Source organism: Bufo bufo, chromosome 4 (genome assembly GCF_905171765.1).
Source record: "Bufo bufo chromosome 4, aBufBuf1.1, whole genome shotgun sequence".
NCBI lineage: Eukaryota > Metazoa > Chordata > Amphibia > Anura > Bufonidae > Bufo > Bufo bufo.
Window position 1 is genome coordinate 456,303,872 of NC_053392.1, and position 24,543 is coordinate 456,328,414.

The 24,543-nt window shown below is 42.5% G+C and overlaps 1 protein-coding gene across 2 annotated transcripts in view; it reads left to right on the forward strand.

Annotated features, from left to right (window-relative positions):
• LYST (lysosomal trafficking regulator) overlaps positions 1-24,543 on the forward strand; it is a 736,927-nt gene that overhangs the window by 602,841 nt on the left and 109,543 nt on the right. For both annotated transcript variants that reach the window (XM_040429442.1, XM_040429443.1), the window contains one exon: positions 6,419-6,663. In XM_040429442.1, coding sequence (XP_040285376.1) covers positions 6,419-6,663 — 245 coding nt within the window. The remainder of the gene's footprint in view (positions 1-6,418; positions 6,664-24,543) is intronic.

Consider the following 24,543-nt stretch of genomic DNA (forward strand, 5'->3'; position numbering starts at 1 on the left):
CGGACACCGCGGATCCGCAAAACACATACGGACGTCTGAATGGAGCCTTACAGGGGGGTGATCAATGAGGGGGGTGATCACCCCTGATCACCCCCCTGTCATTGATCACCCCCCTGTAAGGCTCCATTCAGACATTTTTTGGGCACAAGTTAGCGGAAATTGATTTTTTTTTTTTTTTTTTTGTTTTTTATTACAGTCTCATATTCCACTAACTTGTGACAAAAAATAAAATCTCACATGAATTCCCCATACCCCTCACAGAATTCAAATGCGTAACATTTTTAAGACATTTATATTCCAGACTTCTTCTCACGCTTTAGGGCCCCTAAAATGCCAGGGCAGTATAAATACCCCACATGTGACCCCATTTCGGAAAGAAGACACCCCAAGGTATTCGCTGAGGGGCATATTGAGTCCATGAAAGATTGAACTTTTTGTCCCAAGTTAGCGGAAAGGGAGACTTTGTGAGAAAAAAATAAATAAATCAATTTCTGCTAACTTGTGCCAAAAAAAGAAAATTTCTATGAACTCGCCATGCCCCTCATTGAATACCTTGGGGTGTCTTCTTTCCAAAATGGGGTCACATGTGGGGTATTTATACTGCCCTGGCATTTTAGGGGCCCTAAAGCGTGAGAAGAAGTCTGGGATCCAAATGTCTAAAAATGCCCTCCTAAAAGGAATTTGGGCCCCTTTGCGCATCTAGGCTGCAAGAAAGTGTCACACATGTGGTATCGCCGTACTCAGGAGAAGTTGGGGAATGTGTTTTGGGGTGTCATTTTACATATACCCATGCTGGGTGAGATAAATATCTTGGTCAAATGCCAACTTTGTATAAAAAAATGGAAAAGTATAACTACCCCACAAGTGACCCTATTTTGGAAAGAAGACACCCCAAGGTATTCCGTGAGGGGCATGGCGAGTTCCTAGAATTTTTTCTTTTTTGTCACAAGTTAGCGGAAAATGATGATTTTTTTTATTACAAAGTCTCATATTCCACTAACTTGTGACAAAAAATGGGGTAGTTATACTGCCCTGGCATTTTAGGGGCCCTAATGTGTGAGAAGTAGTTTGAAATCAAAATGTGTAATAAATGCTCTGTGAAATCCGAAAGGTGCTCTTTGGAATTTGGGCCCCTTTGCCCACCTAGGCTGCAAAAAAGTGTCACACATGTGGTATCGCCGTACTCTTGAGAAGTTGGGCAATGTGTTTTGGGGTGTCATTTTAAATATACCCATGCTGGGTGAGAGAAATATCTCGGAAAAAGACAACTTTTCCCATTTTTTTATACAAAGTTGCCATTTGACCGAGATATTTATCTCACCCAGCATGGGTATATGTAAAATGACACCCCAAAACACATTGCCCAATTTCTCCTGAGTACGGCGATACCACATGTGTGACACTTTTTTGCAGCCTAGGTGGGCAAAGGGGCCCACATTCCAAAGAGCACCTTTCGGATTTCACAGGGCATTTTTTACACATTTTGATTTCAAACTACTTCCCACACATTAGGGCCCCTAAAATGCCAGGGCAGTATAACTACCCCACAAGTGACCCCATTTTGGAAAGAAGACACCCCAAGGTATTTTGTGATGGGCATAGTGAGTTCATGGAAGTTTTTATTTTTTGTCACAAGTTAGTGGAATATGAGACTTTGTAAGGAAAAAATAAAAATAAAAAAAATCATTATTTTCCGCTAACTTGTGACAAAAAATTAAAAGTTCTATGAACTCACTATGCCCATCAGCGAATACCTTAGGGTGTCTACTTTCCGAAATGGGGTTATTTGTGGGGGTTTTCTACTGTCTGGGCATTGTAGAACCTCAGAAAACATGACAGGTGCTCAGAAAGTCAGAGCTGTGGTACCTTACCCCCAAGCAACTATTTCTCAGTGGTTTGAGCGATCATGATAAGTGTTGGAGGTGTGGAGAGGAGAGTGGCACTCTTCTACACATTTTTTGGTCATGCTCCAAAATAAGAGGATATTGGGATGACATCTCACGGGCCATTAATAAAATTCTAAACACTAACCTGACATTAACTCCAATGTTGGTTCTTTTATGGCTTCCAACAAAAGAATTGTCGCCATCAAGGAACAAACTGGTCACACACTTGATTCAGGCTGCACGTCTACTTATCCCCCAAAAGGGGCTGAGTAAAGAACCCCCCACCACCTCTCAGTGGTTAAGCAAACTAGATCATGTGCATCGTATGGAAGAGCTTGCGGGCTGGGAACTTAGGGCACACGAGAAGCACAAGAAGTTATGGGCCCCCTGGATTGCATATAGATACGCGATCGATACACCAACGTCTTAGTAATTTTCAATTGACAGACAACCTTGAGAATGTCCCTCAGATAGGACTGACACATTAGTGAGTACAGAGGGTGCTTAGCCTTCTCTCTCCCTTTGGAATCATCAAAAGACACCAAAAGATATCTTAACAACCTCCGACCGTATCTGTCCAGTTCTAAGGACACATTCATCCCTCCCCCTTCTCACCTACCCCCCCCCTCTCCTTATATGTTCATTTGACCTACCTACCTTAGGTCACATGTCAAATGTCAATTCAGCTGGTTCTAGATGACTTTGCCTTGAAGATTTGCACTTTATATGTCCTATGTATCCTATGCATTATACTGTCAAATATGCTCTGGACATGTTTGTACTCATCCTGAAATGTGCATAAATGTATGTTTACATTTCTTCTGATTTGCTGTTTAATAAAAATAAAATTGACAAAGAAAGTCAGAGCTGCTTCAAAAAGCGGAAATTCACATTTTTGTTCCAGTTTGTAAACGCTATAACTTTTACCCAAACCATTTTTTTTTAATCAAAGACAGGTAGAACAATAAATTTAGAGAAAAATGTATATACAGTGGCGGAAATAATTATTTGACCCCTCACTGATTTTGTAAGTTTGTCCAATGACAAAGAAATGAAAAGTCTCAGAACAGTATCATTTCAATGGTAGGTTTATTGTAACAGTGGCAGATAGCACATCAAAAGGAAAATCGAAAAAATAACTTTAAATAAAAGATAGCAACTGATTTGCATTTCATTGAGTGAAATAAGTATTTGAACCCTCTAACAAAAAAAGACTTAATACTTGGTGGAAAAACCCTTGTTTGCAAGCACAGAGGTCAAACGTTTCTTGTAATTGATGACCAAGTTTGCGCACATTTAGGAGGAATGTTGGTCCACTCCTCTTTGCAGATCATCTCTAAATCCCTAAGGTTTCGAGGCTGTCTCTGTGCAACTCTGAGCTTGAGCTCCCTCCATAGGTTTTCGATTGGATTAAGGTCCGGAGACTGACTAGGCCACTCCATGACCTTAATGTGCTTCTTCTTGAGCCACTCCTTTGTTGCCTTTGCTGTATGTTTTGGGTCATTGTCGTGCTGGAACACCCATCCACGACCCATTTTCAGTTTCCTGGCAGAGGGAAGGAGGTTGTCGCTCAGGATTTCACGATACATGGCTCCGTCCATTTTCCCGTTTATGCGAATAAGTTGTCCTGTGCCCTTAGCAGAAAAACACCCCCAAAGCAAAATGTTTCCACCCCCATGCTTGACGGTGGGGACGGTGTTTTGGGGGTCATAGGCAGCATTTTTCTTCCTCCAAACACAGCGAGTTGAGTTAATGCCAAAGAGCTCTATTTTGGTCTCATCAGACCACAGCTTCTCTCAGTCACTCTCTGAATCATTCAGGTGTTCATTGGCAAACTTCAGACGGGCCTGCACATGTGCCTTCCTGAGCAGGGGGACCTTGGGAGCCCTGCAGGATTTTAATCCATTGCGGTGTAATGTGTTTCCAATGGTTTTCTTGGTGACTGTGGTCCCTGCTAATTTGAGGTCATTAACTAACTCCTCCCGTGTAGTTCTAGGATGCTTTTTCACCTTTCTCAGAACCATTGACACCCCACGAGGTGAGATCTTGCGTGGAGCCCCAGAGCGAGGTCGATTGATGGTCATTTTGTGCTCCTTCCATTTTCGAACAATCGCACCAACAGTTGTCACCTTCTCTCCCAGCTTCTTGCTAATGGTTTTGTAGCCCATTCCAGCCTTGTGCAGGTCTACAATTTTGTCTCTGACATCCTTGGACAGCTCTTTGGTCTTTCCCATGTTGGAGAGTTTGGAGTCTGCTTGATTGATTGATTCTGTGGACAGGTGTCTTTTATACAGGTGACTAGTTAAGACAGGTGTCCTTAATGAGGGTGACTAATTGAGTAGAAGTGTCTAACCACTCTGTGGGAGCCAGAACTCTTAATGGTTGGTAGGGGTTCAAATACTTATTTCACTCAATGAAATGCAAATCAGTTGCTATCTTTTATTTAAAGTAATTTTTTTGATTTTCCTTTTGATGTGCTATCTGCCACTGTTACAATAAACCTACCATTGAAATGATACTGTTCTGAGACTTTTCATTTCTTTGTCATTGGACAAACTTACAAAATCAGTGAGGGGTCAAATAATTATTTCCGCCACTGTATAGATGTCTTTTTTTAAAAAAAAATTACAACTGAAAGTGAAAAATGTAATTTTTTTGCAAAAATTTCGTTAAATTTCGATTAATAACAAAAAAAAGTAAAAATGTCAGCAGCAATGAAATACCACCAAATGAAAGCTCTATTAGTGAGAAGAAAAGGAGGTAAAATTCATTTGGGTGGTAAGTTGCATGACCGAGCAATAAACTGTGAAAGTAGTGTAGTGCAGAAGTGTAAAAAGTGGTCTGGTCATTAAGGGTGTTTAAGCTAGGGGAGCTGAGGTGGGTAATTTATATAAACTTTTATTTTTTTACACTTTTTTTTTTTATCAAGAACCAATTGGATCTTGAAGAACCAGTGGGCCTGATGGCTATATAGTGCATTGCAATAGTCCTCTATTGCAATGCACTGTATTGTCAGTTTTACACTTACACCACAACTGATCAGACCCTCAGGGTCTGATCAGGCTTGGCTACATGGCAGCCCGGACTCTTTTGTAAGGCGTCCGGTTGCCATGGTAACCATCTGGCCGCTGCAATCACAGCAGCGGCGGCCCGATAGAAGAGAGAAGGAGCTCCTCCCCTCTCAACCACATGGATGCCGTGAGCGCCTGCTGACTGTAAGTTACAGCTGACACTCAATGCTGATGGCAAAGGCTCTGTTCCTGAGCCGCTGCCATCACAGCCGTCAAAAAGAAAACGCTGCAGTGGGACATTGGGGACAATCTGTTGGACAATGGGGGCATATGGGGGGCCAGTAGTCATCAGGGGCAAGGGGGCATAGTGGGGGTCTCCAGCGTGGAGATAACAGCCTGAAACCGGCATTTTCTTACTAAAGTGCTCTGATTGGTTAGTCTGCAGACCACTCTGATTGGTCACTTGCCGGCTTCTCCGGTGTCTCTGCCCCCAGGGAGAGTGGAAACTCCAGGGCTGTGACTCTTTATGGTGTTTCAGCCCCGGTATGCAGTTTCGGAGTGACTGTATGTCAAAATGCACTAAGTTACTTGTGATTTAGTTGTAAAGTTACATCCTAATGCATGAATGGGTTAATTCCACTTATACACAAGCCACTTATTGTAGCAAGCTCAGTAAGAGCAAGCACCTTCAGTTGCTTTTCAATGGCTTTTGTTACAGGATATCACGATGAGTTAAAAGTTTGAGTGTTATCTCTATTACATCTGTACCTAACTGATTGTTCTCTGGTGCACCACCATTCCTTGTATTCCTCTTTGCATATTGACATGTTATCCACATGACTGTGACAGCTCAAATCTGTCAACGCAGTAGAGACATTACCATACTCAGGGTTATATCATCCAGTCACCCAGTGATTGCTCACTGTGCTGATGTTATTTGTTGTTCCTGGGGGCAACACATTATCACACAGAAATATACACAAACAGAGAAGAAGAATATTGGGATGAGGTTCAAGGGCTGGACAGTGAAAATGGAGAAATGGAAACATTCAGATAAATATATTGATAGGTTCCTTTGGGTGCAACAAAAGTCTCCCTTTATCATTAGTTATTGTAAAAATAATCAGTCGGCACTCTGGAAGAAGGTGGTGGTGCTCGTATCCTGGGTTGCAGCTCCATACATCCAAGTAGAAGAAGTGGATCAGCACTCGCCCTTTGATGCTAATAATTCTTCACTTTATTGCCATAAATAGAATACAGGCAATGTGACGCTTTTTGCCTAAACAGCCTTTTTTCAAACAAGCATGCTGCTTGTTTGTAAAATTCTGTTTAGCCGAAACGCGTCACATTGCCTGTATTCTATTTATGGCAATAAAGTGAAGAATTATTATCATCAAAGGGCAAGTGCTGATCCACTTCTTTTATTCATTACTTATTGCACAGTTTTTTTTTCATGTTTGCACATGTTGAAATGTTTAAATAACTTTCTAAAATATTAACAATTTTTTTTTCTCTTTTAAGGTTCGAGATGATGTGTATCAGAACATATTGACCAATTATCTTCCTAATCTGTTGGAATATGGAAACATTACGGCTTTAACACAACTCTGGTGTTCTGGGCAGATAACCAACTTTGAATATCTAACTCACTTGAATAAACATGCTGGACGATCATTCAATGACTTAATGCAGTATCCTGTTTTTCCATTCATACTCAGTGATTACACCAGTGAAACACTTGACCTTAACAGCACCTTAATATACAGGTATTTACTTGTGTTGTAAATATATTTTTGGCTTTTTGTGTAGAAATGAATTATCCAACATACACATGCAATATTTAAAGTGGCTTTGTCAGGTCTCCTATGATACTCTATATGAACAGCATAGGATAGAGTGGTAGATGCTGAGGTTAGGGATATATATAGTTTTCAATGATTTGCATGTAGACATGCTGCCTGGACTTTTTTCTGTTGATTTGCCCCAGTCTACACAAGAAAGCTGAAATGAGGATGTGGAATACTGCAGAAAAGTATTTTTCACAGAATATAGTTGTGGTGTTGGTTTTCACAAAGTTTGCTGCTTCAGTTTTTATGGTGGCAATTTGTATTCACTCTATATTGTTATGAAGAGTGACAAGATGAATTGCAATTAGAGTTGAGCGGACACCTGGATGTTCGGGTTCACCGGGTTCGTCCGAACTTCGCAAAAAAGTTTGAGTTCGGGACACGAACTTGACCCCGAACCCCATTGAAGTCAATGGGGACCCGAACTTTTGGGCACTAAAATAACAGCACACTGGGTAAATGTAGTGGCGGCTGGGCCTGAGGCGGATAGCAGTTTGGTGCATGTCCTTCCGCCCCTGAAGATTGCAGGGCATTTCTCTTTGCCTCCTGTTGCCTCCTACTTCGCTTCCTCCTCCTCTACCACCTCCTCATCCGCTCAGCGTAACCCTTCACCACCAACTTCAGCACAGCCAGGGGGAAACGACAGCAGGCTGTTTTGAAACACATCTGTTTGGGGGAGAAACCCCACACCATGCAGACCGATGAGTGGTTGGTGCCACTGAGCCTCAAGCCCAGCCTGGTGGTGTGCGATAATGAGCGAAATCTCGTAGCAGCTCTGGGACTAGCCGGTTTGACGCACATCTCTTGCCTGATGCATGTGCTGAATTTGGTGGTGCAGAAATTCCTGAACACCTGACAGTGAAAATCAATTCAGTAAATCCAGCTCTTAGATTGTGGGGGGACAAATTCACTTTTATTGGCGATCAAGGACCCCTGCGGCCTGAGCTGCAAATCATTTTCTTAAATTTGTCGGTTAGATTGTTGGGTAACATTTCCACGATTATCAGGAATTTTTAGGCCTCATGCACACGACCGTTTTTTTTTTGCGGTCCGTAAAACGGATTTCCGTTGTTTCGTGATCTGTGACCGTTTTTTCTTCCGTGGGTCTTCCTTGATTTTTGGAGGATCCACGGACATGAAAAGTGAAAAAAAAAACTAAGTCAAGTTTGCATTGAAAATGATAGGAAAAACGGACACGGATCCCATTGACTTGAATGGGTCCGTGAACCGTTGTCCGTGAAAAAAATAGGACAGGTCATATTTTTTTCACGGACTGGAAAAACTGATCACGGACGCAGAAGCCAAACGGTGCATTTTCCAATTTTTCCACGGACCCATTGAAAGTCAATGGGTCCGCGAAAAAAAACGGGAAATGGAACAACGGTCGCGGATGCACACAACGGTCGTGTGCATGAGGCCTTATTATAAATCGTAAAATAAACCATACAAGGAACATTTCCACAAGAGAAAATTAACCCGACCAACCTTCCACCCTACACCCCCCTCCCTTTCACTCAAACCACTCATTCATACCCATTCACACACTATTTGCAAATTTACTTATAAACATATTTACATAACTATATGGCAGATAAACTAAATAAACAAACAAAACTATATACATGACTTACCCTTAACTTCTAAGGCCAGTCATATACAAGTGGCTCGGAGGGTGGGTTCCTGCACCAACATAGGCCAGGTACACAATTGTCCAGCCAGGGCACAGTTCTGGAGGAGGAGGAGGAGCCGTGTTCATAGCAGCGTGGCACCCAAAGTAGCTCATGAGCATCACTGGAGCGTGACTGGGGGGATACAGAGGACACAGACGATACACCTCCCACAGAGGACAGCTTGTCATTGCCTCTGGGCAGCCTGGCACACATGAGTGACTACATGCTGCAGTGCCTGCGCAACGACTGCTGAGTAGACGCGAACGCTGGTAGACGCACTGCTGATGGCATTCACACCTGACACTGGGGGCTCAGTGGAAGCACAAGGCGAAGGCAGAGGAGGAGGAGGAAGAAGTCGCTAACGCAGCTGGGTCACCGCCAGAACCTCAGAAGGCAGGGTTAGCATGGCCGAAATGTGGAAAAGCTTTGTCAGCATGCCACAACAACCAGCACCACCAACTGATATGGAACGTCTTAGCAGGAGGCAGCATTTCAGCAACATGGTGGAACCGTATGTGTGCACACGCCTACACGTACTGACTGATGGGTCTGCCCAGGGGCGTAGCTGCAGGGGAAGCGGCTGCCTTGGGGCCTTGACCCAGAAGGGGCCCATCCAGGAGGAGGAGGACTAAAAGACTTTGTCAGGGCCCTCTTAACAATATTACACAATGAAATTATATACAGTGGCAGTATAGACAGTGTAGAAAACATACACTGCGTGCAGAATTATTAGGCAAATGAGTATTTTGACCACATCATCCTCTTTATGCATGTTGTCTTACTCCAAGCTGTATAGGCTCGAAAGCCTACTACCAATTAAGCATATTAGGTGATGTGCATCTCTGTGATGAGAAGGGGTGTGGTCTAATGACATCAACACCCTATATTAGGTGTGCATAATTATTAGGCAACTTCCTTTCCTTTGGCAAAATGGGTCAAAAGAAGGACTTGACAGGCTCAGAAAAGTCAAAAATAGTGAGATATCTTGCAGAGGGATGCAGCACTCTTAAAATTGCAAAGCTTCTGAAGCGTGATCATCGAACAATCAAGCGTTTCATTCAAAATAGTCAACAGGGTCGCAAGAAGCGTGTGGAAAAACCAAGGCGCAAAATAACTGCCCATGAACTGAGAAAAGTCAAGCGTGCAGCTGCCAAGATGCCACTTGCCACCAGTTTGGCCATATTTCAGAGCTGCAACATCACTGGAGTGCCCAAAAGCACAAGGTGTGCAATACTCAGAGACATGGCCAAGGTAAGAAAGGCTGAAAGACGACCACCACTGAACAAGACACACAAGCTGAAACGTCAAGACTGGGCCAAGAAATATCTCAAGACTGATTTTTCTAAGGTTTTATGGACTGATGAAATGAGAGTGAGTCTTGATGGGCCAGATGGATGGGCCCGTGGCTGGATTGGTAAAGGGCAGAGAGCTCCAGTCCGACTCAGACGCCAGCAAGGTGGAGGTGGAGTACTGGTTTGGGCTGGTATCATCAAAGATGAGCTTGTGGGGCCTTTTCAGGTTGAGGATGGAGTCAAGCTCAACTCCCAGTCCTACTGCCAGTTTCTGGAAGACACCTTCTTCAAGCAGTGGTACAGGAAGAAGTCTGCATCCTTCAAGAAAAACATGATTTTCATGCAGGACAATGCTCCATCACACGCGTCCAAGTACTCCACAGCGTGGCTGGCAAGAAAGGGTATAAAAGAAGAAAATCTAATGACATGGCCTCCTTGTTCACCTGATCTGAACCCCATTGAGAACCTGTGGTCCATCATCAAATGTGAGATTTACAAGGAGGGAAAACAGTACACCTCTCTGAACAGTGTCTGGGAGGCTGTGGTTGCTGCTGCACGCAATGTTGATGATGAACAGATCAAAACACTGACAGAATCCATGGATGGAAGGCTTTTGAGTGTCCTTGCAAAGAAAGGTGGCTATATTGGTCACTGATTTGTTTTTGTTTTGTTTTTGAATGTCAGAAATGTATATTTGTGAATGTTGAGATGTTATATTGGTTTCACTGGTAAAAATAAATAATTGAAATGGGTATATATTTGTTTTTTGTTAAGTTGCCTAATAATTATGCACAGTAATAGTCACCTGCACACACAGATATCCCCCTAAAATAGCTAAAACTAAAAACAAACTAAAAACTACTTCCAAAAATATTCAGCTTTGATATTAATGAGTTTTTTGGGTTCATTGAGAACATGGTTGTTGTTCAATAATAAAATTAATCCTCAAAAATACAACTTGCCTAATAATTCTGCACTCCCTGTATGGAACAGCTGGTCTGAGAGACCGATCTTTAGTAGCCACAGGAATGGGGGTGGCATGAAAGGAAGGGGTTGCAAAAAGAAATTTCTGGGGGAGGGGGGCCCCATTCAAAAATTTGCTGCGGGCCCAGTCATTTCTAGCTACACCACTGGGTCTGCCCCCTTCAACTTCTGGGTCTCCAAATTGGGCACATGGCCTGAGCTTGCCTTTTACGCCTTGGAGGTGCTGGCCTGCCCTACAGCCAGTGTATTGTCTGAACGTGTGTTTAGCACGGCAGGGGGCGTTATCACAGACAAGCACAGCCGCCTGTCCACAGCCAACTTGGACAAGCTAATGTTCATTAAAAAGAACCAGGCATGGATCCCACAGGACTTGCCCGTACCTTGTGCAGAATAGACATGTATATCGGCCTCACCCAACCATTGTTATACTCCAGTGCACTTATTCTTTGTTTTCTTTTTTATATTTCCCAATGTTTTGGGGTCTACCCCAGATTATTATTTTAAAAAACATAATAAAAATGTGTTGTTGGCGACTGCCTTTGGCTTCACAGCCAAAAAAGGCTTTGTCAGGCAACAATGTAACCGCCAATTTCAATTAATTAAGTTCCCTTTCAGTTATGCAGTGCAGGGGTAATTGACAGCAAGAAATGGGTTTATTTCATCCAACAATGTAACAGATGAATGTTGTGCTGGAACACACCCTCCAAGCCATTTGTGAATGACTGGCCTGATAACCGTGGAAATGTCCCCCCCACAATCTAACAGCTGTATTTACTGGTTTTATTTGACTGTCAGCAATGCAGCGCAGGCCGCCAAATGTATTTTCTAGCACAAAAAGTGTGTTTTTTTTCAACCAACAATGTAACAGCAGTATTTAACAGTTTTATTGGACTGTCAGAAATGCAGAGCAGGTTGCAAATGTACTGTCTAGCAGACAAAATTAGAATTTGTCATCCAACAATGTAACGGCAGTATTTACTGGTTTTATTGGACTGTCAGATATGCAGTGCAATGTCAGAAAGAGAAAAAATCGCTTTAGGTCACACAAATATGTGACAAACTAATTAAGTCACATACGGATTATCTATATTATTTTCCATTCCCCTGGCACATATGCAGTGCAGGTGTCCTTAAAAAATGCCTAGATGTCGCCCACTGAGCTACCAGAACAGGATTAAAGTAATGTCCCTGGCACACATGCAGTTGCAAGTGCACTGCACTTGCAAAAATGGTCCCCGACGCCCACCTAACAAACAGACTGATTAAAGCTTATTTCTCTGTGGCACTGGGCTCAGGGGTACAAAAATGTAGCATAGCACCCACAAAAATAATCGCTGTAGTTTGCAGATTTAACACCAAGAACACCAAAATTGTTTCCTAATCTCTCCCTCCCAGCTGCAGCATCCTATCCCTACACTAGTAAGAGCTGAGTGACGTGCGGCGCTAAGTGACTCCAGCTTATATAGAGGCTGGGTCACATGCTGCACTGGCCAATCACAGCCATGCCATTAGTAGGCATGGCTGTGATGGCTTCTAAGGGCACACGAGTTAAACGCTTGTTGTTTGGCTGCCCTGCAGCTTTTCAACATGTGCCATTAAATCACCGAACTTGAACCCAAACTTTTACTGAAATGTTCGGTTTGGGTCCAAATTTTCACAATGTTCACAAGGGGTAACATGAGGGGAAAAAAAGCACCCCATAATTTGTTACCCATTTTCTCCTGAATACGGCAACACCCCATATGTGGTGGTAAACTGCTATGGGGGCACATGGCAGGACTCAGAACGGAAGAAGCGTGATATGGCTTTTGCAGCGCAGATTTTGATGGATTGGTTTACGAGTGCCATTGGTTTTTATTTTTTAAATGATTGTGTTATGTGGCGGCTCATTTTTTGCAGGATGAGGCGATGTTTTCAGTGGTACCATTTTGGGGTACATAAGACCTTTTGATTGCTTGGTATTACACTTTTTGTGAGGCAAGGTGAAAAAAAATGGCTGTTTTGGCATAGTGTTTTTTAATTATTTTTACAGCATTTACCTGAGGGGGCATATATCGTGATATTTTTATAGAGCAGGTTGTTACGGACGTGGAGATACATAATATATTTATAATTTTAAATTTTGTTAAGTTTTACACAGTGAAAGCCTTTTTGAACATAATAAAACCATTTTCTGAGAGCCCTACTTTTTTGGATTTTTTGGGTGATTTTCTTAGGGTCTCATTTTTTTGCAGGATGAGATAACAGTTTTATTAGTATCATTTTGGGGTCCATAAGACTTTTTGATCGCTTAGTGTTACACTTTTTGTGAGACAAGGTGACAAAAAATTGCATATTTCATATGATATTTTTATAGAGCAGGTTGTTACTGATGCAGCGAAACCCAATGCGTCTACTATTTTTATTTTTGTTAAGTTTCACACAGTGAAGGCCTTTTTGAACCGAATAAAATCTTGTTTTTGTGTTGCCATTTTCTGACAGACATTTTTTATTTATTTTTGCCAAGTGTCTTAGGTAGGGTCTAATTTTTTGCTGGATGAGATGACGGTTTGATTGGTACCATTTTGGGCTAAATACGCCATTTTGATCTCTTGGTATTACACTTTTTGTGAGGCAAGGTGACCAGAAAATGGCAGTTTTGGCACTGATTTTATTTTTATTTTTTTACGGCGTCACCTACGGGTGGATCATGTGATATTTTTATAGAGCCGGTATATACGGACGTGAAGATACCTAATATATTTACTTTTCACCGATGCTGCCGCATACAACAGGGGTCGGGCTTTTAGTGAGTGCTGGACCCCCATAGCTGTACGGCACTGGGATTTCTGACCCATTTCCCAGCGCCGTACATATACAGCGCTGGTATCCTATGGGTTAAAGAATAATTTGGAATTTGTTTTGCTCTCTTTGCTCACCTGCCGTTCATTTTGTATTTTTGCAGATTTTATTTCCTTTTTTTTTTTTTTATTGAGCCTTTTCTAAATATTAAAAGCTATTGCTAACCCCTCAGATTTTTTAAATGCCTTTTTTTTTATTTATTGCCCTTTTTTCATTACCTGTAAGCCATGTGGGGCCATGTTTATTTGTTATCTGCCGGGATAAATTTTACAGTGTAATTACCCCTTTATCCATGGTATTATTCTGTGACAATAGCTTCTCCCAGTCTACCCTTAACTGAAATGTTGCTTTAAAACTGAAGAAAGTGGTGTTTTAAAAATAAGTGTTTTTGCCCTCCCAACCAGTGTTCGTTAAAGTTTACGGGGAATATAATTATACTGTCATCATTTTTACTAGTGTTGAGCGAATCAAGCTTCAGATTAGAGATTATTATTATTTATGATTAAAGCGCCATTCATTCTATGGCGCTGTACAAACAAGACAAGTTACAAACTGGTACAGCTGGAGAGAGGGCCCTGCCCGCGCGGGCTTACAATCTACGAGATCTGAAGTTGATTTGTTCAAAAACTTCAGCTTTAATGCTCTCTCCGTGTACAGCATTAAAATGTATTGCCTCCGTGTAGGCAAAATTTATTTCAGCCAATCTGAGACAGCATTAAAATCGACATTAATTATTATCAACTGTTTCCTTTACTGTGATATTCCCACTGCTTTGTTAGAAGTTACCAGAGCCAACAGAGCAAATCTTATACAAACTGGCCCATAAAGTTGTCCTGCAGAAAATTTAAGAATTTTCTATTTCTCCCTTTTGGATTTGAGACAGAGCCATGACAACAATCAGTATCTGGGAAGTTAAAATATCCCATTTTGACCACTTTACCCGACTGTGCAGATCTATCTCTCTATCTATCTACAGATTAACGTATATATCTTCTTTGTGATGTTGGTGGCTGTCTAGATTACACCAAGTATTATTTTCTGTGTTTATTTCCCTTTGTAATTCCAACAATAAAGTTTCAACATTCACACCATCTTCATTCACAATTGCTTCCTTCACACTCGCCGTCATATCACTCCTAACATACAGACACACTCCACCTCTTTTTTTATTTGCCCTGTCTTTTCTAAAGAGTGTAAAATCCTTAAGATTAACAGCCCAGTCATGTGAAGCATCAAGCCTATCCCTAGATACCCTGATAAACCCTGCAGGTACGAGAGAATTTAAACAGAATACATTTCATTAAAGAAGATAAGGTAGTATGCTGCCGTCAATTTTATATATATATATATATATTTTTTATTTTTTTTGCTGTAACAAGCAGTCGTCACAATTCTAGCTCCAACACTTTCTCCCCTATAAGGGTTCATAAGGGGGCCAATATAGAGCCAGCAGGAATTATGTAGAAAAAGTAAGCAGCAAAAGTAAACGATAGATTAAAAAAAAAAATTGAGGGTAATGTAAAGTTTTGATGGCAAGGATAACAAACAAAAATGCTGGTAGTACAATGAGCACACCGGCAAGGAATTTAAAATCCATGATTTTTTTCATTGTAGCTCTGCTGGTATATCTCGCACAATGTCCTTGCCCATTAGACTATGTAGTTCAGAACAAACATGAGCTTTTTTGTCGCATGAGAGATCATAATGACATTGTAAGTAAGAGAGATACCCCCAATTACTAAGCATATGTGGCATACATATAAGGGAATCCAAACCTGATCCGTTTTATTGAGAAAAAATTGGTCCCTAAAAGTAGCAAAGGGGAAAGGGGGGGGGGGGCGCTAATGGGATCACACTACAGAAGAAATGTTATTGGGCACATAGACTGCAATGAGTTGCCCTTAAAGGGTTAAATGTGATTTTGTGCTCTCAATGCTCTGTTTTTATGATCTGGATTTATAGTGAGTAATATTTCGTGGTAATTTGATAAATGAAAAGTCCATGTAACTGCTCCTTTCACATCAGTAATATCCATCTTCTCTCTAACGTCACTGACAGGAGGTTGATCCCACCTCCAGAAATAAAAAACACAGTAAACAGTAGTAACATAAATAGTAACATCAGCTGAATAACAAGCAAGCATCATATGAAACATGCATTTGTATAGTAGCTTAAAATCTTCTGAAAGCTCATATTTCCGTTTTGAGTTTACTCTAAAATACATGGAACAAAATGTGACCGAACATTCCCTTTGCTGATACTCTAATGGTGATTTATACCAAACCTAAAAAGTTTCCCTTTTTTAATTTCCCTAAAGTGCCTTTGAGGTCTTCTAACAAATACCACTCCGTAAGTCTAAAGGGATCTACCAGCTGTTCCCTCTCCCTTTCCTCAAAATAATATATAATAAAAAATAATTTCCATTTAAAAAAAAAAATGTTTTGTCTGATTTTCTTTATCTTTGGTTGCTAACAGTTGTTCCATCCACAATATAATTTTTTTTTTGTGGTTAGTATTACCTGGTTAGTATTCGGAAGTTGTGGAAGTATCCAATTACTCAGTATGCATTTCTTTGACGCCATGAGAATGATATGTGCTATGGGGGGGTAGATGTGAGGCATTGCCTGTTGTAGCATTTGTACTATCCCTGCAAGAGTGAAACAACACCATTTTACAATTAAGGGGACCCTTATTTTTGCTTGACCTTTTAATTATGGTGTAAGTATCGTCCCAGGAGGTTTTCAGCAATTTGCAACTCCATAGCCCATGGTACAAATCAGATTTTGGTTCGCAACATTTTGGACATTGCGTTTGTCTGTTTGGCATCAAGGCTGATGGCGGCAAAACAAATGCATATATTGCCCTATGCATAATTTTCAATTGAGTTTCCCTCCAATTTTCAGACAGAGTGTTTTCTGAAATCCATCCATCTGCTATCTCTCCTCCCACCTCCTTTTCACCCAATTGCTTTGCCCAACCCTTGTAAATGGAGTGGATGTTCCCTGTGAGTATTTTGGATCTTAGCAAAGCAAATCTGATATAGAGTGTCTGGAATTTGAGCTAAGGAGAGTATTGAAAGCGTACGAGGGGGTCTCTCTGGCAATATCAGATATCTTTGTCCTACAATAATGCATTATTTGCTGGTAGGGGAAATGTTGGGAGCCCTGTAGGTAATGCTTTTCACACAATTCTTCCAGTGTTCCTTGTCATGAATCAAATGCTCTACTCTATTTATGCCCTTTTCATTCAAATTTTTGAATAAGCAACTCCGTTTTCCCTCCTGGAACTCCGGCGAGCCCCACAAGGGAAGATGTTTTTAACATTGATAAGAAAGGTCATATAGTTTATGCGTTATTTTCCATGTAATAAGTGTATCTTTGAGAAGGATAGAGCGTTTTATCTCTGGCGGGATCTTAGAAAATGGAGAATGTGCTAGAGCCATCAAGTCCCATGGATTCCCCATGTCCCTTTCTAACGGAAGATTGGAATAATGGCTAGTGTGCCTCTTCCAATCCAGAATGTGACGCAGTAAACAGGCTAGATTATATCCTCTCACATTAGGGAAATTGACTCCACCCTACGCTTTAGTTCTCATAAGTTTGTCCAGAGCTATTCTAGTCCTCCGTTCCGCCCAAATAAATGAAATGAAATGTGAGTTTAATGCATTAACATCTTTGTGTTGTAGCAGGACTGTGGTTGTTTGTAGGGGGATAGAGAAGTCTGGCAAAGCATGACATTTTGATTAAGTGACATCTCTCCACCAAGTTGAGTGGGAGGTTGGCCCACTTTTTCAAGTCAGAGAATATCTGTGACAATGACTAGGATTAAGGTCATCTAGAAATAAGTGAAGACATCAGTCTGTTAGAAGAAGGGGGAGTATAGTATCCAAATTGGCTACAGGAAAAAGGGAGTTTTTACGTTATTGTTTAAAACTATTTCATGACCATTATGAAATGTGTTTTGTGATCCTGTGTTCTTGAAATGCCAAGAAATGTGGATATTGATGAGCCAGATGGCTGGGATGTGTCCAAGCCAATAGTGGGAATCTGACCTTTAAATCCGATGTTTGTCAGTTTGCTTTATTACCCAGTTATATAACTGTTCTTATTGCCAATATGTATCACGTGGAATTATGTAATTTGTATTGTCCAATCATAGTACTGTAACCATCCTGAATTATCTTGTAACTCCTATAATGAGAAGTGTATAAAATAAAGACCTTAGGGGTGGTCTAACCAGATCTCTTCAGACATATCATTTCTCGGCCGATTTAATTAATCAATCTCTGCCTAAAAGAACCACTCTGACAGTATTTAATATGGTCACTTGGGGGTGCTATACCATAAAATGTGTGCAGTAAATTGCTTCTGCCCAAGCTGCCCCATAAATCCAACAGTTCACATTTGGATAGGTTTACTTTATACCCCGAGTATGTACCAAATTCTTTTAGTGCAGAGAATATTTTAGGAATGTGTGTGGTTGGGTCATCCAGAAATAAAATGACGTCATCCGCAAACATTGCCAATCTGACTTCCTGATCTCTCCCCTTAATGCTTCTGTAGAGGTCTGAGGTCTGAAGATATCTGGATAAGGGTTCTATGGCTAAGTTGAATAGCAAGGGTGATAGGGGACACCCCTGTTTGGTACCCTTTTGTAGGTCGAATGGCCGAGACAAATATCCCCCTGAATGGATCCTTGCTTGGGGGCGTCTGTAAATATGGCTAAGTAGCTGTCGGAAAGGACCCTCAAAACCCATTCTGTCCAGCACTGCCCCCAGCCAGTTCCATCTGACATTATCAAAGGCTTTTTCCGCATCCAATGTCATCAAAGCTGGTGTCTTCCCCTGGCGGGGCCAGTGCTGAACCCCATCTAAAACTGGCAGAACCGTTCGGATATTTGTTACGGCTGCCCTTCCCTGTGTAAATCCTCGATAGGACCCTGGATGCAACTCATTTTTGCCCGGTTTGATCGGGAGTTTTATGTACGCCAATGAGGATGATTGCGGGAGACCTCCCTCTCCCAAGGCAGAATTAAATACTGTAGTTAAGGTATTCCCTATTTGCTCTTTTAAGATTTTATAAAACTCCCCCGTTAACCCATCTGGGCCTGGTGCCTTGCATGTTTTCAGTATCCCAATGGCTCCCAACACCTCCCCCTCCCTCATCGAGGAATTCAGAAAAGCTTATTGTTCAGACGTAACCTTAGGGAGAATTATCTGGTCTAGTATTGTAGTTTGTGGTATGGGTTCAATCGTATCTGCGTATAGGTTCTTATAGAAATCACCTAATATTCTATTTATATTTTGGGGATCAGTATGTCTCCCTTTTCATCAGCTAAGGCCCCTATGTGGGTAACTGGAGGCCTGTCCTTAGCAAGACTTGCTAGTAGTCTTCACGATTTATTGCCGTATCTGTATAGAGTGGCCTGCCTTTCTTTTCTATAAAAACATTCTTTATCTGTTGCCCATCGATTAAAGGCTTGTTGGGCCTCTTTCCAATCTTGAAGGTGGGTTGGTGTAGGGGACCTAACGTAATTGGCATATGCACAACCCAGCTTCTGACTAGTCTGTTTATATCTACTTCACATTTCCTTTTTCCTTCCTGTTACATAAGATATGATTCTGCCCCTCAGGACGGCCTTTGCAGTATCCCACAACAGGCAGATATCATCTCTGTAGCCCATATTATGCACGTCATATTCCCCCCTCCATCCTCTCAAGAGTGAAGCAAAGTTCTCATCCCTGGCTAGATAGGTTGGAAACCGCCATAGTATATCACTGCCTTTTCTTTGAGTTTCTGCCATTGTCAACAGCAATGGAGCATGGTCAGATATTACTATATCTTCCATTTCTGCCGAAACGACTCTAAACAACAAGGGGCTTTGGACCAGCACATAATTGATCCTGGACCATGAGGCGTGTGGATGTGAGTGAAACGAGTACTCCCGTCCCTCCGGATGTAGGTATCTCCATATGTCTATCAATCCTGTTGAGTCTAGAAAGGAGCCCAGCGTCGTTTCTCGCCTTGTTTTACATGGTTGGTCATGTTACAGTGAATCTCTGCTCTGGTCAATGTCAGGATCTACTACCGAATGGAAATCACCTCCAACCAACTTTACTCCAGTCGTCTTGCTGGCTACTCGAGTTTCTAAGTTGAGAAAGAAATCTTTATTGTCGCTATTCGGGCCATAGACATTGAACACCTCTAGTGGGCCGTTTGGCATGTCAATGGTCATGTGTAGTATACGGCCTTCATCATCTGGCGCTACAGATAAAACCTTATGTGGCAGAGATTTGTGAATTAAAGTGATCACTCCAGCAGATCTACCCTGGGCTGGTGAGCCATACACCGATCCCACCCAGAGCTTACGCATATATTTCCATTCTCCTTCCCCTAGGTGAGTTTCCTGCAACAATGCCACGTCTGCCGTTAATCTTTTTAAATGGCGCAGGACCATCATCCTCTTCTCTGGAGAGCGGAGCCTCTTAACGTTCCAAGCGACTATACGCATTATTAGGTGCAGAGATTAAGACATGTATACGCGTGTAATCCACCCACATATAATAATGCCCCCTTACGTTGTCTCTAAAGAGCACTTCCTTTCTAGCTCTATATTCCTTTGAGTTAGTAATCAAATACATACAGCAGGGAAGTAGATGTTCGGTCGCAGAATCTACAAACAAATGCAACAACAAAAACACGAACATTAACAATTTTCCTTTTCTTTTCCTTAACTGAAAGGGTCTCCCTATAACTCGAACCCTTTCTACTACTCTCCTTTTGTCTTCCTCCAATCTATCTCTAGACTTTACTTTTTTCTGTAATGAAAGCCCTAAAAATTCTCCACCTTTCCTCCTCCCAAATTGCCCCTTCTTATTCTAGCACAACCCTTATTCCAAGGAGTAGGTATCATAACTAGTGACATTTGCATCTATCTCCCTAAGTATATTAATAGTCCCCCAATACTTATCAGTCCGCCTTTAAGGTCTCGAAGCGATTTGATCTTTGGGATCTTTGTCTCTTTGGAATCTTTGTCTCTTTGGAAATGCTCTGACTTCAGCGCCCTGTGGTTCTTTCTCCGGGATTCTCCTCCAGCCACTCCATCTTTGCCCCGAAACGGTGTCATACTGTATTGTGCTGTGAGCCGTCTCTGGCGCTTTCCTGTCTCAGAATTGGCGAGGATCTCTTGTTGGTCTGGTCGAATTCTTTTTCAGATGTCCATCCTTGGGCTTCAGCGAATTTCCTCACTTCCACTATTGATTTAAAGATTCATGGAGCTTCACCTGCCAGTTGAAACCGCAACGTCGCCGGATACTGTAGTTGGAATTTAATTTTCTTTGCGTATAGTGTAGAGCAGTGATGCCCAACCTACGGCCCGCGAGCCAAATCTGGCCCGCGAAGCTGTGTCATGCGGCCCGTGCAGTGCCGCCGGCATCAGGCAGAGAACTATGTGTGAGCGCTCATCTCGGCCGGCCATTGCCATTCAGTGAATCATTAACTGAATGGCTCAGGCGGGATGAGCGCAGCCAGCAGTGACAGACAGAGGAGGGGAGGTCACGGGGGCAGGGCCGCAGCAGGGGGATCAGCCTATGAAGTAGCGTGCGTGCTCTGAGTCAGGAAGTGTGCGCGCACCTATCTCACTCACTTCTGTGCTTGCCGCAGCTCACCCTCCTTCAGGTAGGAAAAAAAAAAAAAACACCCACTGTGGTGTGTGTGTGTCACGGCATATTACTGTGAAGGGGGCACAGAGGGCATTATTACTATTAAGGGGGCACAATGGGCATTATTACTATTAAGGAGGCACAATGGGCATTATTAGTATGGAGGGGGCATAATGGGCATTATTACTTTGAAGGGGCACAGAGGACATTACTACTGTGAAGGGGCACAGAGGACATTACTACTGTGAAGGGGGCACAGAGGGCATTACTACTACAAAATGCCCAGATGTGCTCCCTTTCACAGTGGTTATGCCCAGATGTGCCCCTTTTCACAGTGGTTATGCCCATATGTGCACCCTTTCACAGTGGTAATGCCCAGATGTGCCCCCTTTCACAGATAAAATGCCCATATATTTGCCCCCTTTCACAAATAAAATGCCCAGATATTTGCCTCTTTACAATAGTAATGCTCATATGTGCCCCCTCACAGTGTTTGCATTTCTTTCTGGCAAAGCTACCTGGTTCTGGCCCGCGAAATTTATACCATGTCTAGTGTGGCCCTCAGACGAAAAATGGTTGGGCACCACTGGTGAAGAGCATAACATGCTGTATTCTCTTCTTCGTCTTGCCACTTCTGTGGAATAGTCTGCAAAGATTAGCAGTTTTTCCCCTCGCACTTCCAAGGGGGATTTTCTGGAACGGAATGCGCTCAAGATTTCCTCTTTATGGTTAAAATCCAGAGATTTTACAATGACTTGTCGGGGTCTATTCCCCTGCATTGAAGACTTGTTCGGCTGGTTTGATATTGCAGACTGTGCAGAGCTTATGCGATGAGCTTTTTCCGCCCTCTTTAAGCCTGTCAGTCCCAGGGCCTGTGGGATTTTTGCCTCATAGAATTCCTGCAATTGTGACAGTTTCATAGATTCAGGAACCCCCAAAATGCGTAGATTGTTCCTATGTGACCTGTTTTCCAGGTCCTCCATGTGGTCCCGTAGTTTACTGTTTTCCTGTGAGATCTTTTTAACTTTATTATAGGACCCTGTGGCTTCTTCCTCTAGATCTAGTATTCTTTGCTCCATTTCATCTGATCTAGAGGAGTGTGATTCTACATCAGCACACAGTTCTTGAAGTGATGCTGACACCGCTGTAATAAGTCCTTTAGGTCTGTAGCAAGATGCTTGGCTACCTCAATAGCTAATTTCTTATAATCAAGCAGGCTCCCCAGGTTTTCAGGGGTTGACACATCCTGTTCTTTTACAAACAAGTCTTGCGAGTGGGCGTCAAATGCGCTTTCATTCTCCCGCTCCTCATGCTTGTCAGGCCCATCTCTCTGAGCGTGCTTGCGCTCTTCCTGGGCCAGATTGCCTTCCCCTCTGTCCTGACTCCCCTGCATATGCGCCGGCTTACCGCTGCTCCAGAGCAGGTATCTTCTCTTCATGAAAGGACCTCTAGGGTGAGTAGGGGATGTAGCGCTGCTTGCTACCCCTTGTCGGCGATTCTGTTTGCAGCTATGTGCTGTTCTGGGGATAGGTTGAAGCGGAGCTCCTCACTTCACCAGCCTACATGCCAGCGCCGGAACCGGAAGTCCTCTTCTGGTTTTCATCCAAATCACCACTCAGCCTGCGCTTTGCTTCCCCTTGTTGGGAGGGCTGAGTAGGAAGCAGAGGGTCCAGGAGGGGGCGAGAGCTCCCCTCCTCTGCTTCTAAGCATAAGCCTTCTTGTTGAAGCAGCTGGGTAGTGTGTCAATCGAGACAAGTGGAATCGGATGTGCGGCACATTCTTGGCAGACAGGAATCCTATGTGGGCAGGAGGATTCCTCTTCCAGTTTCTGGATACGCACTTCCAGTGGTGCACGGAAGGTGAGCCAAAAAGAGAGCTTGGCCACTGCTTCAAAACGGGACCAGGAAAAAAGTCAGCGGGTATCGTGACTACCGATGCGTCTTCCCAGCATGTCAAACCCAGGAGACAGATGTGAGACCCCATGCAGGTCTGCGGCTCCCACCAAGGCCAGCAGCCTGGTAAGAGATGTCCTCCTCCTCCAGCTATTTGGTGCATTTATAAAAAAAAAAATATATGGATACTCTAAAATATCATTATTTCGTTTTCAAAAATGCTATTGTTAAACTAAAATAAATAAGAAAAAGTAGACATATTAGGTATTGCCACTTCCGTAACAATCTGCTCTATAAAAAAAGTCACATGATCTAATCCCTCAGTAAAACGCTGTAAAAATAAATAAATAAAAACTGCACCAAAACAACAAATTTTTTGGTCACCTTGCCCCATAAAGTGTAATAATGAATGATCAAAAAATCATATGTACCCAAAACTGGTACCATTAAAAACTTCAACACTTCCTGCCAAAAAACAAGCTCATGCACAAGACAATCGGCAGAAAAATTAAAAAAATAGGGCGTTTCCACTTATTTAATTTTCCACATTCATTTCCCAGAATGTGAATTCTTGAGATGTTGTTGGCATCTAGGTTTGTGATATGTGGTTCTCCCTTATCCACTGACCCCCCCCCCCCCCCCCCACATCATCGATTTCTCCACCCACCAATATTTTCTATCTCCTCTCTATCCTATCATGCATTGTTGAGCATAGCGCGATGCCAGCTAGTACTGTTCTCTAGCTGGCATCACGTGGCATCCACGGGCTGCTGAATCATGGGGGTAGAGTGGGTGGCCTTCTTTTATTGATTGTGTGGGAATGGCAGGATGAACAAGGGGCAGGGAGCGGACCCCCTATGTGACTGCACTGTATGTGAAGGGGGGAGAGGGGTTGTCCAGGAGCACTGACATATAGCAGGCCAGAGTGCTGTCATTATCATACAATGGGTATGCTAATGACAGCACTGGCCTGGGATGTGTTTTACAGCCCCTAATGGACATGGCAAAGTGGCGACGCCTGGGATGTGTATTGGGATCTGTAAAACACATCGCACGTTGGGGCTGTCATTAGCAGGGAGAAAGAGACTGTGACAGATGACGGATTCTCTGTAAATCTACAGAGAGCAGCCTGCTGTGCATAGGAAGCACAGCAGGCTGTAGAAGACAAACGAAAAAGGAAATATAAACACAACCAATTGGAGAAATGATTTTCTACACAAAATAAATAAATTAGTGTATTTTTAATTTTTTAAAACTTATGACAAGCCTATAATTGTGCTCCAGTATACCACAGAAACATCTGACAAAAAAAGGTCTAAAAACAGCTAAGCAGCAACCTTTATGAAAAACAAATTTGTTTCAGGCTCAAACCTTTTGACAACAGCTGTTCTCCATATCCTATCCATACATTCACACACACATGATTTGTTTCAGCTAAAGCAATCTTAAATATCTGAAAG